The sequence below is a fragment of the Oreochromis niloticus genome, linkage group LG13, assembly GCF_001858045.2.
Source record: "Oreochromis niloticus isolate F11D_XX linkage group LG13, O_niloticus_UMD_NMBU, whole genome shotgun sequence".
Taxonomy (NCBI): Eukaryota; Metazoa; Chordata; class Actinopteri; order Cichliformes; family Cichlidae; genus Oreochromis; species Oreochromis niloticus.
Window position 1 is genome coordinate 12,092,789 of NC_031978.2, and position 14,510 is coordinate 12,107,298.

General features: G+C 40.1%; 1 protein-coding gene across 4 annotated transcripts in view; it reads right to left on the bottom strand.

The window, feature by feature from the left end:
- phactr2 (phosphatase and actin regulator 2) overlaps positions 1–14,510 on the bottom strand; it is a 45,953-nt gene that overhangs the window by 6,801 nt on the left and 24,642 nt on the right. For 3 of the 4 annotated variants that reach the window (XM_019366630.2, XM_005474304.4, XM_005474303.4), the window contains exons 2-12: positions 10,050–10,235; positions 9,130–9,204; positions 8,738–8,878; positions 7,533–7,781; positions 5,636–6,173; positions 5,240–5,418; positions 4,298–4,454; positions 3,877–3,932; positions 2,407–2,468; positions 1,987–2,124; positions 484–560 (exon numbers count right to left, since the gene is read on the bottom strand). In XM_019366630.2, coding sequence (XP_019222175.1) covers positions 484–560; positions 1,987–2,124; positions 2,407–2,468; positions 3,877–3,932; positions 4,298–4,454; positions 5,240–5,418; positions 5,636–6,173; positions 7,533–7,781; positions 8,738–8,878; positions 9,130–9,204; positions 10,050–10,235 — 1,858 coding nt within the window. The remainder of the gene's footprint in view (positions 1–483; positions 561–1,986; positions 2,125–2,406; positions 2,469–3,876; positions 3,933–4,297; positions 4,455–5,239; positions 5,419–5,635; positions 6,174–7,532; positions 7,782–8,737; positions 8,879–9,129; positions 9,205–10,049; positions 10,236–14,510) is intronic. The other variant, XM_019366631.2, reaches the window with a different exon arrangement.

Below are 14,510 nucleotides of genomic sequence, written 5' to 3' on the forward strand. Positions count from 1 at the left end.
CCACCACTGCTGTTTTCTTTTTCTTATTTTCTCTAAATTCATAAAACGAAGTGTAATAAGATATGAGGAAATGATGGTGACTCAATGTCTCTGTCCTGCATGAGTTGCAGTAACATCTATTCTCTTTAAGTAGTTTCAGAAGTTCAGACAGAGGATGTAAACAAATATTGAAACATTTTGTGCCAGTTGTGTGTTTATTGAAAGGTTTATTAGTTCTTTTTGGTGGGCTCGGCACAGTGATAAAAATCCATGTCACACAGATTTAATAACAAATGAGAGAGGAAACCTAACCTTTATTGTCAATTAGTGCCTGAGGCAAATGAACCGGAGTCGACCCGGGAGTATATCGTGACTTTAATGTGGGACTAGAACAATATAAATATTGATCAATGTGACTAATAAACAGCAGCATTTACTGTGATAAAGCGCTAATAAAGCTTCAGAGTCGGCTTAAATGGTCAATGCCATTGACCGCTTAAGTACCTGGTGAACTGTTTGCTGTCTTCATGAACCTCCATCTCTCGGCTTTTAAACTCATTCAGCTCCTTACGGATAGCAGCCTGGGGGGCAGAACACACACATACAAACACACACACAGATAATAACATCATTAGAAGACCAAGGCCAACTGTGCCCCCCATCCCAATCACCTTTTCCAAGTAAGCTCGTGATGCCTTTGAGCTGTTTCAATGTGAAATGTTCAGATGCTTAAGGGCTCTCATTTGGAGCTTTTAAGATGTTTACAGATAATTTCCATAAATCTGCACAGCTACAGTCTTTGCTTCGGGGAAGTAGTCATAATGAATAGTATATGGGTTAAAAAATACGAGCAAAGTACACAGCAGCACAAATGATTATTCTCATTCATTTTAACTTATAAAATAATGATTTTAAAGGGATTTATTGTAATGTTTATACCCAACTTTTCCCTCAAGCCTTACATGAAAAGTTTGTGTGTCTGTCGTCAGCAACATGAAGTACATCCATTTTTTGATCTGGTTATGCAGGTGATGCTGTGAAGTCGGAGGTTTATTTTTAAGGTTGTTAAGGATTTAGTTAGACTTTGCTTGCTTTATTTGCCTGTCCATTCTTTTATTCAACAGTAATGAGTTTGGATTTGTGCGATCACAAATCATTTATATGTCTGCAAGGCTGTCTGCGGTAACAGTGACTGGTGACGGAGATTTCACTGTACAAATGTGCAAGCAGACAGTTTACTTTGGTTTGTCCATGCATTGTTTTCCATGTTGCCCTCTGAATGTGTAAAGATAACCTAAAATTGAATATACTGGATCTGGGCTGGAAGTCTCAAGGTCTGTATTTATGTGCTGTGCAGTTCTGAACATCAACAGCAGAGGGAAACCTTGACATAAAACTGCACACTTTGAGGATCTTTATTGTCTGTGAGGATATTTTGTTAAGCTACACTAAATATTCATACAGTGCAGATGGCACATGTATGTGCCATCTGACTTAGTGTGAGCTAGGTGAATTTCATGTATACCATTAAGCATAAACACACAGAGACGTTTAAGACCATAATATGAAACAACTGTGTACGCAGAAGGCCGAGCTGTTGAAACTAGAAAAAAACCTGCAACAAACTATGACCCATACATAAATGGGTTTTTGAATTTTGGCCTGCACAAGCTCTGACCCCAATCCACCACCTGTGGGATGAACTGGAACAGCGACTCCAAGCCAGGAAGCATTTAGTGCCTGATTTTAATAATGCTCTTACGGCCCAGTGGGTTCAAATTCCTACAGCCAAGATCTGAAATCTTTTATAAAGTCTTCTCAAGAAAGTCGAGACCGTTATAAAAGCAGATGGTTGTTCGCCACATGTAGTTAAGTCTCTAATCACCTAAGTAATCAACATCACAAATTCACAAAATTTTCACCCTGAATAAAAACTGTAAAGGTTTCATAAAGCCCTAATAAATAAAATTATATCAGGTATTACAGAGCAGTCTACAAGAGCAGTACCTTGTCAGCAGGAGTAAGCCGTGTCCAGGGTTTGTCAGCTCGTCTGTCATAATCCTTGGCGTCCGTTACCTCCACATATTCATTAAAACGAAGAATCCTCCTAGCAACAAGCTCTGCCACCGTTGGCCTCACGCTCAGCTACACACAGAAGAGAAAGGAGGAGAAAGTAGACAGTCAGTCGAATCAAATATTAAACTTCAAAATGATCTTCCCAGTATTTTGGTTTATGTCTCAGTTCCAGCTGTGTCCACTAGATGGCCTGATCTCTCTAGATAAAACAGTTTCTTTCTACTACCATGACTCATAAGGTGGGGCAAAACATATTAGTAGCTAAATATAGACTTGCTGTGTACTTTCTGTTCTCTTATGTATGTATGTATGCATGTATGTGTGTGTGTGTGTGTATGAAATTTACAGTACCTTTCTCGTGAGCCTCCTTTTAATCTCTTGCTTAGCTTCTTGCTCCTCTGCTTCATTCTTTTCTGCATGTATAAAACGAGCAGATTGATTTCACACCTACTATGTCTGCAACAAGTTTCCGCATCTAATTATATACACAAGCTATAATTTGCAATATTAAGCCAAGTGCATGGCTATGCAGCAGTGTGGCTGCCGTTACGTAAACAAAAGCAAAAAGGCGAAAAAAGAGAAATCATATGAAATCTGAATGGCAAATATTCTTGTGAAATATTCATTGAATTGCACCACATGTATATAAACAGCTTGGGGAGGGGGCACTGGAGAACTCAGTGACATCTAGCGGTCTCATCCAGATTGAAATAGAAGTCATGCAGGATTTATGACACCTAATCCTTCTTTCCGTCTAGCACAACACATACATAGTGTTACTTCTCTTCCTGTGTTTAAAGGAACACATGAGCGCCTTGCATTATTTCTCATGTGCTATGATGAGACTGAGGCTGTGTGTTGCAGACCGAAACATTTTAAAGTCTGCAAACCAACCTTTCAAAAAAATTAATTTAATAAATAAATCAGAGGATAAAGTTACACAGATACCCTGTAAAGCTGTTGCTCTTGTTTTTTTAACAGGACACTTTTACATTACATTACATTATACACACAGTATTATATAATTTTACTGAAACCTCAAACAAGTGTCTATTTGTAGATAAATTCCTGCCCACAAAGGGATGAACACCAGAAACAATATTTCGTAACTTCCTTACCGCTGTTATATATGTGGATATAACCACTACACGTATGGACTATGTCTGTTCTATTGACTGGGAACTTTGCAATACAGGCATTCTTTTCACCTACAATAAAGCAGTATAATCATTCTATATTAGGGAAAGAGGTATCACGCATTTGTTCAGTTAGACCAAAAGCAAATATACTGATTGAAGTAATGGGCAATTCTTAAAACCATAAAAGCCTACACGAATGACAAAATTGAACTAAACAGGCGAGACCATAACCGCTAGCAGAGTTATTTTATTCATGTTCAGTAGCATGACAAGCATGCTCGTTAGTGTGCGTTCGAAAACGAATGACTCAGACCAGCTTCTATCACTGCGGTATATGATGACCAAAGAAAATCCCCTCACAGTGTGATTGAACACATCACTCCACCGTGGGAGACACAAAGCTGCTAAAAGACAGTAATTCATAATTTAGACAGACATATCTGTCTCGTCCATCTGATTAATAAGACACGCAAGGTCATATCTGAAGATCTGAAAGTGGCAGTAACAGATTGTGGCTGTGCGGCTGGAACAGCACAATACCGGCTATAACGTGACCATCCTGACGATGAGCCTCGTGATATGGTTGCAGGTAGATAAATGACATAATTCGGGCTTTAAAATCTTATGACTATCATAAAAAAAAGGTGTATCACATCACACCTCTATTGAAGAGTGCACTTACGCTTGAGAATGTTTCTCTGCTCCAGCTCCTCTGTGGTTGGTCTTTGGCTCAAACGTCTAAAAAGAGAAAACCGTTTACACTCTTTTTACGAGCAGGTATGGATTTAATAATTCTGCAGGCTTGTGCAGAGAAAAATCCTAAATTATCAACACTTAAGATTTTGTTTTTTGTTTACACCTTTTGTTGCTGAGAATCTGAAGGCTGTTTTAACACCAGCCAATTTGGCTCATCTGTTAGAAAAGGCCAAACTTCAGGACACATTTTTAATGTGCATCATTTGTAACAGTATACCACCCACAGCTACACCAAAAAAATAATCAACAATCTCTGTTGTTATCCTAAAGCAATGCCAAACTTGAGAAAAAAGTAACACCTAGCCACATTTTCACAGTCCGCTTTGTATGCGTGTGTTTGAGTGTACCTGACTAATTTGCTGCCTATCTGCTGGCGTAGCTCGTGCCTCTCCGTCTCTGAACTCCGTGGCAGAATGTTTTTCTCTTCCAGCTCTTTCTTGCTGGGCCGGTTCCCCAGTTTAATGTTCAAGGTGTCTCGTCGGCGGATCTTGCTGGCAAGAGAGTCTAGAACAGAGAGAGAACAGGCACGGCTAGTAACAGTCTTCCGGGGGTCAGCTGTGGATCATAATGAACAAGCAATGAAGAAAATGAGACGTTTAAAAATTTGAAACATCAACAGAAAGTCCATTGTAATGATAAACAGATTAAATGCTGTTTACCAGTGCTGGTTAAATTTGCAAGCAAAAGTTGCTAACACGGCTGAGGCATCTTTGACATTTTTAACAGCATGACTGCACGAAGCAAACATTGCACCGTCACAGCAAGTTGGGTGGCTTCACAGTCTGACTGTAAACGGTCCTTTCACTTCATCTTGGGAGCAATGAGCCCTTCAGCTGAGCAGGATGTAAAAGCTATGGATGTGTTTCTGCAACCATTCAAGGGTTTATACACATCTGGTGACATGACATATTCTTTTACTGGAAGTGTCTATTCAGTAGCCATGAGCTGCTGGCCTACTGGTCAGTTCTACAACTCTGAATCGGGATATGCTGTCTTATATTAAAACCAAAGGTCATGTGTCATTAGGTAAAATATAAGTAAAACCTATTTATTTGCAAAATAAATACATTTTAACCATAGTAGGTCCCTGCCTGGTTTCAAACCCATGACTCTTTAGTTGTGAGGTAACAGTTCTACCCCTGGACCCACTGTGCTACATCCTCTTAAACACATCACACCCCGCCTGCTAACTGAAATGTCAAAGTTGAGTTGTTTAGGTGAGCTTCTCTTAAAGCTGCTGACATGACTGTTGTCAAACATGCTGTTTTTTTCATAGTTGTGTGACATACTGTTTGAGTCCTCGTCTTCCTCCTCCTCTTCTTCCTCCTCATCCCGGTACAGGATTGGTCCGTCAGAATCAGAGTCACTAGTTTGGCTGTCTCTCGGCCTATCGGGTATCACGGTCACCTCGGCCTGCTCTGTTTTTACACTGGGTCGCTGCGGCTTTTCTGCTTCATCCTCTGCTGACCTGCAGGAATAAATAACACAACAGTGTGACTAAACAAATTTTAATAGATTTATTGTCAATTATCTAATTTCATATAACAGCAAATCATATAAAGATTAATTTGTGACTCCCTTAAGGTTACTGTAATGCATGCTATCAAACTGAGATACAGTCAAAATGAACATAAGGAATTCAAGCAATCAGCGACTTGCATGTACCAACTAGATTTTTACAGTACCTCCGGCTATTTTCAACAACATTCTCTGTTTCTCCTTTCTTCGTTCCACCTCCTCCTCCCTCCTCTTTTGTCCTCTCCTGTTTATTGCTCTGTGAGCTGCCGCGTGCCTCTCCATCTCCGAATGATGTGTTTTCTGTAGCAGTGTTGACATGAGAAGACTGGCTTGTGGTTCCAGGAACCGCACCTTTATGGGTATTTTCACCTGCACGCGATGCGTCAGGTGAAGATTTAGGATCTTGGACAGAGTCCCCCTGAGCTCCCCCTGTGTCATTGCTTGAGATTTTAGATGAAATAGGTTTGGTGTCTGAGGAAAGGGCAGAAGATTTTAAGTCTCCAGGTGGGTTCAGAGTCTCTGCAGAGGCTTTTTGAGGTACAGACGATGAAGTCGGAGTGTCTGATTTCCGGTTGGTCTTTGCATCTGTCCTTTCATTCTGTGCTGCAGAACCAGTGTCCTTCGATGCACGAGAACGAGGTGTGGAGGTGGAGGCGGTGGTGCTTTTTGTTGTGCATCCCGTCTTCTTTGGATGAGAGGACTTGGCTGAGGAGAAGGACAGAAAATCAGACGTTTTTTGTTTTTCTAGATGCTCTATTTTCTGAAGACATGCACAAAAACCTCCTAATAATATGCTCTTACAAATTCTATGTTGTAAAAGACAAATATTTATGTGTTTTACAGTAAAAATGTCATCAGTAATATATGTAGTTAAAAACATGTGTATGATAATGTGAGAATCATCCCAAAATATAAGCAATGTTTATATTCTGTTTAATGGCCGTTGGCTACTTAACCCAGGGAACTATTGCTAGTAGTCTTAATCCTTCTGTTCAAGTGAAACATTTTGATTGGCTGCATGGATAAAACTGAAGCATATAAAACGCGATGTCTCACTTTTGCTCTCCATTTTAATCAAAGGTGCTTTACTTTAGTTTCACCTAAAGTATGATCAGCCTTGAATTTTATTTTTCAAATGTATCACGTTTTTTGTTTAAGCTGTGCAATGCCAGAAAACGTAACCATTTTTGATTAACACATAATCCATGTGTATGCAGCACATATGGATTCCAGTATTTACCTACTCTTAAACTTAAACATAATAGAGTAACTATCTAAACATATCTTCTCCATTAAAACTGTGACAAATACAGAATACCTAAGGATATACTGACTACTAAAGTATCTTTTCAAGTCTATGTGAAGTGTCTTTGTGTGCTGGTAAAAACACCCTTAGGAGAGGGGGTGAACTTAGGATTTCGAAGTTACTCAAACATTAATGAAGCAACGTTTGTGCCACTTTCCTGAACACACCACAAAAGACACAAATACCCTCAGAAAGGACTGCATGAACATCACATGCAGTGTTCTAGGTTTCATTTAACCATGCTATATATTTGACAAGTGCAGCACAGACACACACACACATATACACAGGAAGCAGGGGGATGATCATGCCCTGGCGTCATGCTAGTGAAACCACACAAGCTTGTCAGATTGCTCTCTCTCTTTTCTTTTTTTGAACGTGGCGATGCTACACTGACCACACTCACTTTTCTTGCTCACCTCCTCTCACACACACACACACACACACACACTGCAGACATTTCCAGAGGTACACAGATAAATCTTTACTTCTGCTTTCTTAGAAAACAGCCAGATATCATAAGTGAAATGCTTTTTATAAGGAAAGCACATCGTGAAGAGGGAGAAAAGGGGAAATACTATTTTGCAACCACTTGACAGAAACTTGCACATAAAGCCATGCTAAGAAGGTACAAACTGCTTAATAGTGACTCCTATTTCCCTTCCAACAGTGATAGAAGGGCATTCTCCATGCGGGAAGGAGGGAAGGGATGAACACTGACAGGCCAGCTGGTTTTGGTTCTAACTATCTGAACTTACCAGTCCCACGACCAGTCGTGTTAGTGTTCCGTGGGGGGTTAGCTTTAGCCTGTGTGGATGACCCAGTCTTGACAGTGGTTTTAGTTGTCTTTTTAGCCCCAGAGGCACCATCCTTGTGCTTTGCCGTGGCTGCGGTGCCACTGGCAGGTTTGGATGATGCGGGCGGGGTGGCGCTTGGCTGTTTTTTAGCTTGAGTCTCTCGAGGTCGCACCTGATTTGCCCGGGTGTTAGGTTTAGTATCAGACCTTTCTAAATAGATGAGAGGGAGTAGGAAGGAAAAGTGCAGCATTTACAGGTTAATATAAAGACTGGAAGCAAGATAAAAGTTGCTGATCTGTGCAAACTGATGCACAAATAGAGAGGTGGACAAGCAGAGACAGAGGAGAAAATGAATGATACAGAAAGTGTATGACAGAGCTGATGATGAAGGGCTCTTGTACAGCTTTTCCAGAGAACTGATAGATAATATGTACCCATTAACCTTCCCAGGCTCCAGGGTCGGTGATAGTATGTGTGTTCAGTTGCTGTACTTACAGAGTTTGTTGCCTTTGCCTTTCTGATTATTGACAAATGAACAAACAAATGGCTACAAGTTCAATGCTAACAGGGTTGAGTTGAAAACAGCACAACACTTAAGCAGCATCAGACACAAGAACAGTGGCCTGTCTCCTCGGGGAGAGAGAGGCATTAGGAGAAGCTACAGCTCAGTTCAAGCTGTGAATGCCTATTGCAGGCTGATATAATGGGAATATCTATCTGAACACATTAGACCCGCTCATTGATCCCACAGAGAGTTCAATGTCAACCAGAAAGCTGCTGCAGATACTAATGCATTCCACAGCCCAGAGGAAAAGACATCAAAGCACCTAAAAAAAGCTACAATATTTAGATCCAGTATATAAAAATGGAACGGTTCAAGGGCCGAAAAAGCCCCACATTCCACAATATGTGAGTTCTCCGTAGAAGACTAAAGTTTTCTCAACATTTAGCAGGTCTCTACCAACAACCGTTTCTTGCTGTAATTTTCAAAAGAATAACAACAATGTCTCTATATCTAATTCTTCAATATATGCAGGTTAGAAGACTGTTACCCTGGGCTTGTAACTTCAACTAGTACAGGAATCTAACAGTTAGAGACTCCAACCAGCCCTGGATTACAGGCCAAAGTATGACAAGGGTTATATTGTGACTGGTCCAAAGGTTACCTGGTTTCTCCTCAGTTCTGACCGGCCCAGTGGCCTGTTCCTCCCGCAGTGTTTCTTGAGACTCAATGTCGACTTTGACTTCCTCTGGCGTCAAACTGGATGTGGCATGGCCATTCAGATTTTCACTGATGACTGGTTCATCTAGGGGAGAAGAAATAAAAGCTGCTTTTTAGTCATTTTCTCCATCTCCTCATATGACACAAACAACCTTTGACAAAGTGAAAAGGCTTCGAAGTGTAAAGAACGATAAAAAACATGTTAAGATGTGTCTTACAGGTGAATTGCTTTGCTCTGTAATAAGTAAATGTCATAATTTGGGGAATGAAAATCAAGAAGAGATGTTACATTCAATGTGTTCTTGAGCATGGATTTGACTGAGACATAGGACAAACCTTGGTCTGGGATGAGAACTCCTTTCTTGATGAGTTCCTCCCTTGTTTGTCTAGTGGAGATTTTTCTCTCTAGAACTGAAAGACCAACAAGCTCAAGTTCAATATATTTACTCGAACACATCAACAACACAATGCCAAACCACATTTTGCACAGTTTGCAACTGCATGACCTTGAAATAAGAGACGGGGTGACGAACGGGCCTGCCTACAATCCAGACCTGTCACCCCATGTAAACATTTTGCACATTAAGAAAAGAAAAATGTGACAAAGGAGACCACATAATGTTAAGTAAATGAAATCCTATATATAAACAACTGTGCGAAAATATTTTATACTGTTTTCTAATAAATATGGTGTTAAAATTATGTGTAAATCACCACAATCTGCTTTTACTGACATGGAAATGTGATTGTGACCTGATCGCAGATGTCCCCCCAAAAATTAAACTTTGACACCAATAAATAATCTAATTATAAGGAAATAAGTTCTACTTCCCAGTTAGCACCTTATATATCCCCTACCGTTTTCTAAACTGTCCTCAGCGCTAGCATTAAAGGGACATAGAGGAACACAACTTTCATACAAACACAGGAAAAGCAAAAGATAAAACCTAGCAGCTTTCAGGAAAAGAGTCTCTGGTTTTTGTATTTACCTCTGTCTCTCTTTATTTCCCAGCCAAACCCCTGAGGAATCAATCAGCAAGAACTACAAACAAACCATTCACTCTTTTCCTTTTAAAGCTCTTCTGGGAGCAACACTGCTCCATTTCACGCGTAATGTTCCACACAAATCCAAAAATGCAATCTGTGATATTGACCAGACACTTGATTGAGGAGAACAAATCAGAAGCGACTCATCAGCTTGTTGATACAGTGTCATTAACATACACATCCACACACGGACACACAAGACGTCCTACCTTTTGAAAGATCCTGGAACTTGTCGCTGGTCTTCTTCTTCCTCCACTTCCAGGGTTTGAAAAGTTTGCCCAGGGTTGACAGCTTGCCTCGCTGCTGCCGTGATGCATGGGCATTCTGGGCATTGGCAGAGCTGTCCACCGCCACGTCGCAGCTGGCCAGAGATGTTGATTTCTCCAATCCCTCAACTAGAAGACACGGAAGCAGAAATGCATGTAAATAGGAGAAAAGGAATATCAGCGTGCAACCCAGGCAGGGCCCTTCTATTTGCATATTATCCATAAGCCTTTGCAGCCTTTCTCTAGGAGAGCTGGTCTCTCCTACAAAGGATATGCAAGGATAATCCTGCCATCTGGGCACGGGAGATTCTTATTCTCAAGACCAACACTTCCGATTTAAATAAAAATAATAATACTGGACCTTAATTTCAGTCAAACTAGTTTCTTTTAACTCCTTCATACTGCACAATACTGACAAGTATAGGCCATCTACGATGTACACGTGTTATATGTTATAAAATGGATTTTTCTGCCTTTTCTCCGATTTTTTTCTAATACTCCTTCTTCTTCTGTGATATACTGAACAGCCTGAATCCCACCCTTCAAATTATTCAACTGAAATGATCCAAGAAGGTGAAGGACCCTCTTTACTTGAAGTGCTCTCAAACATATGCAATCGTCTGACCTCCTTCCTTCAGGTCACAGCAACATGATGCTCAAAATAGAGTCATAGCACTTAAGATTCATTTTTATTCCTGTAGCCATTTAAAGGACGACAGGAAAAATGGCTCTCTTAACATAATGGAAGCTTCCACAAACCACAGTGCACTTTATCTGGCTCTACAGTTTGCATTTTTTATGTGCAGGATTATAGTGGTGTTTATATTTTCGGTCTGTATTTACTGGAATTGTGTTTATATTTTAATAGTGTAGTGTTATTTAGTATTATACACATCTCTTTAACAAGTGATTACTGGGGTTTACTGCCGAATGCTTGTTCCTGTCAGTTTCCCGATAACGCCCGCCTATATTATCAGGAAACTAAAAGCTTTAAATGAAGGAAGATCCACACACGTTTTTATGACGGAGTCAGCAAGTGTTAAAAAAAAGCTGAGAAATAGTCATATTTGTCCCACTCTACAGGTCAGTTTTCGACTGCAGCGAATATTTGTTTTTAACAGTATTTGCAGTGCGTGCGCTCGTGTGTGTGTCTTGGCGAGATCCCTGTCCTCCCACAGCTCCTCCTCTTCCTGCTGAAAGATTAGAAGCGCTGTGAAACTTCTGGGATAATGTCGACAGTGTGCGAGTGCGTGTGTGTGTGTGTGCAGGAAGCTTACAGAGGAAAGAGAGGTGGTGTGTGTGATTCCTCAGATTTAAGCAGAGGAAGGCTTTTGTTTTTGCAGCTACGTAACACTGCTGAATCACCGCTGACTCTATGGAGCCCAGCTAGCGCCAAATGTGTATCATTTTTTCCGCAAAAAAACTTTTGAGTAATTTATGTCTTTTTTCATATTTGCACTTTCAAAGAAAAGGTCAAGTTATTGCTGCTTGTAGGAAATGAAGTTCATCAATGTGGAAGGTGGCTGAAGATAAAAGCACGGGGAGTATTTGAAGGAGCTGTGTGCTTTTAGCGTACAAGTGCTCTTAAATGGACTGAATGGACTGATTCTTATGTAGCGCTTTTCTACTAAATGACAGAACAGCCCCAAAACTAATACAGTAGAAAAGAATAAGTGTAATGTAAATAACTTGTCCTCATTGAGGCTTGAGACGTGCTACCATTTAACATCCTTTACTCAAATTTTCAGGTTTATATTGTGCCACGCGTTTATGAACGCATGGCGCAACATAGAAGAGCCACCTCCACGGGACAAGACTCGGCCGTCCATCTGCATCTAAAGGGAAAGGGTCACTTTTTTGAGGATGCCAATGTTCACATTTTGGACAGAGAAGACACATGGTTTGAATGAGAAGTGAAAGAAGCCATCTATGTCCACTGTGAACGACCATCTTTGAACAGAGGCGGTGGCTTACGACACCAACTGTCTGCCATCTATAATCCAGTTCTGAGATCCCTTCCCAGACGCCTTGACGCCCATTCACATCCTGGGCCATTTGACCTCAGGAAATCACGTGATAGGGTGGGGTTAGGTTTCACAATGAGCTCACCCGAAACCTTGGTTGATTGTGACCTACACCCGTTTTCACACCTTGGCTCGTGCGATTAGGTAAAGGATCAATAGGGGGTCCATGACCCTCTCAGGGACACTCCCACAGAGGTTAAATCAGGGACTCCACCAATTGACCCTAGAACTGAAGAAGCTTCTCAGATGAGAGGTGAAACATCTTCAAGCAATTTAAAGAAGTCCAGACACTTTTCTTTCCATGCTCCTTAGACTACGATGACCTGGATGACTGAGAGCCTTCACAGACACTGTGTTGAACACTTTATTTTTATTGTATTAATATATTAAAATGCAGTCAGACTAAGTAATAATAGATGTTCGGAACATTAATCAGCCATGTGCAAAAATTAAAAATGATTACAAAACATCATACCTACAATTTGCATTATAGAAAAAAGCCTGGCTCAAGTTCAACTTCAGCTGATATCTCTTCAACACAATACTTGGATGTTTTTCACATGAAGTCATGGTGGATGTTTTCTCCAATTATGTGGACAGCTTCAATTAACTCTTAAAACATTTTTTAAACAAAGGAAAAAAAAACTTTAAAAGATGCAAGATCAAGTGCACAATCCAGGATCCTGGTTACACTAATCTATAACAATTTGTATTCTGATTGGCAAGGGGAAATATACTCATGAGCACAACCTACATTTGGTGACATGACAGCAGCCTAGTTTGAAGAACTAAAAAAAATACAGAATCATCACAAAACCTCAATAGCCGAAGGCCAGGGACTCTCATGTCATCTGCAAACTGAGATAAATGCAATTATTCAAGGGAGATGATTTAAGGGAATACATCAATTCATTCTTTCAAGTGCATTCTTAGAGAACTCCTAAATTCGCAAATGCTAGCCACACATGGAGGCAATCACTATGCCTGCTCAATAGAAATAATAATGCATTCCCACTCAGCTCATGTCACTCTAAATACCTGCTGACAAGAAAACAATAAAAGTTGGTTGAAAACAGAACAGTGCAGTGTCATCTCAGTACTGTTTAAGATGCTTATGCAGCCCTATTGTCAGCAAAATAAATATCTGCCAGATTTCCACCAGACCAAAGCTTTAAAAACACTCAGCTTAGCTGACCAGATGATCCAGATGTTCATTTTGGCAGTAAAGAAGTTAGGTAACCATTTGCCTAACAGCAACTAAAGTCACTCAGTCAAACATTTCCTGGCTGAGCAGATCTAGTGGGTCAAATCCATTTCATAACCTGCAGTTCAATTGAAAACTATCAATACTCTGACGATTGGTTGGCTCTCACCAGCATTGACAGATAGCTGATTTGCACTCTGCACAGATGGACATGGGCTAAAACTGATGAGTATAAACTATCTCTGACTGCTGCTTACTGCTGATGAAGGATCAATGCATTGTTTATTCACACGCTGTGAGTATTTAAAGTCTACATAAGTGTAATTTTTTTTACTAGTGTTGTTTATTTTCACATGGTGATGAGAAAGTCTCTCTTTTTCCCCTGCATTACTGAAGCTAACGTAAATGTGCATCGATCAAAATATTTGTTTGAACACTGTCAATTAAATATCATTAAACCAAATTCACACAGGTTTACAACTAACAAACTCTTAATATCTAACAAATAATATCGAATCTTCTTATTCTGTCTATAAATTTAAAGCCAGTTTTGCAGGTTTTAAAGCATTTGGTGGTCTTTAGCAGATCTAAACTGAATAAAGTAGGATTATTATAACAAAAAACAGATGTGTCATTAGCCTAAAGTGTAAAATGAAGGTCAGATAGTAAGAAGTAATATAACCAGAGCAATATAACCATAACAAAGCACTCTGCTTTGTAAAATCATAGTTTCATTATTGCTCCCAACAGTATTGTGATCACCTTTATCACATCGAGTGCTCAAGGACATGTACATAAAAACAATGGCAGTAAAGAGTGAAGACATGGAAAAAGTGCTGCACAGAGCCCCCTACAACTCCCCCCAGACCAATGTAGCACCCTCTTTTTGCACACACACACATACTTTGCATACACACACTCATTTCCTGTTCCTGTGTTGATATCAAATCACAACAATAGGTGCATTTCAGCAGCTACTCTGTACCGCTAATGATGGGAAAATCGGTAACAGCGATTATCATCACCATTAGGCCAACTATCAAACTTCCAGTGGGAACCAAACAGGCACAATAGATTGACTTACTACTTGCTGAGAAAAGAAAATGAAAGAAAGAGGTAAAAGAAAACTCACTGCTTAGTTTAGAGAAGAAACAAAGTAAATCAACAAAAGAGATT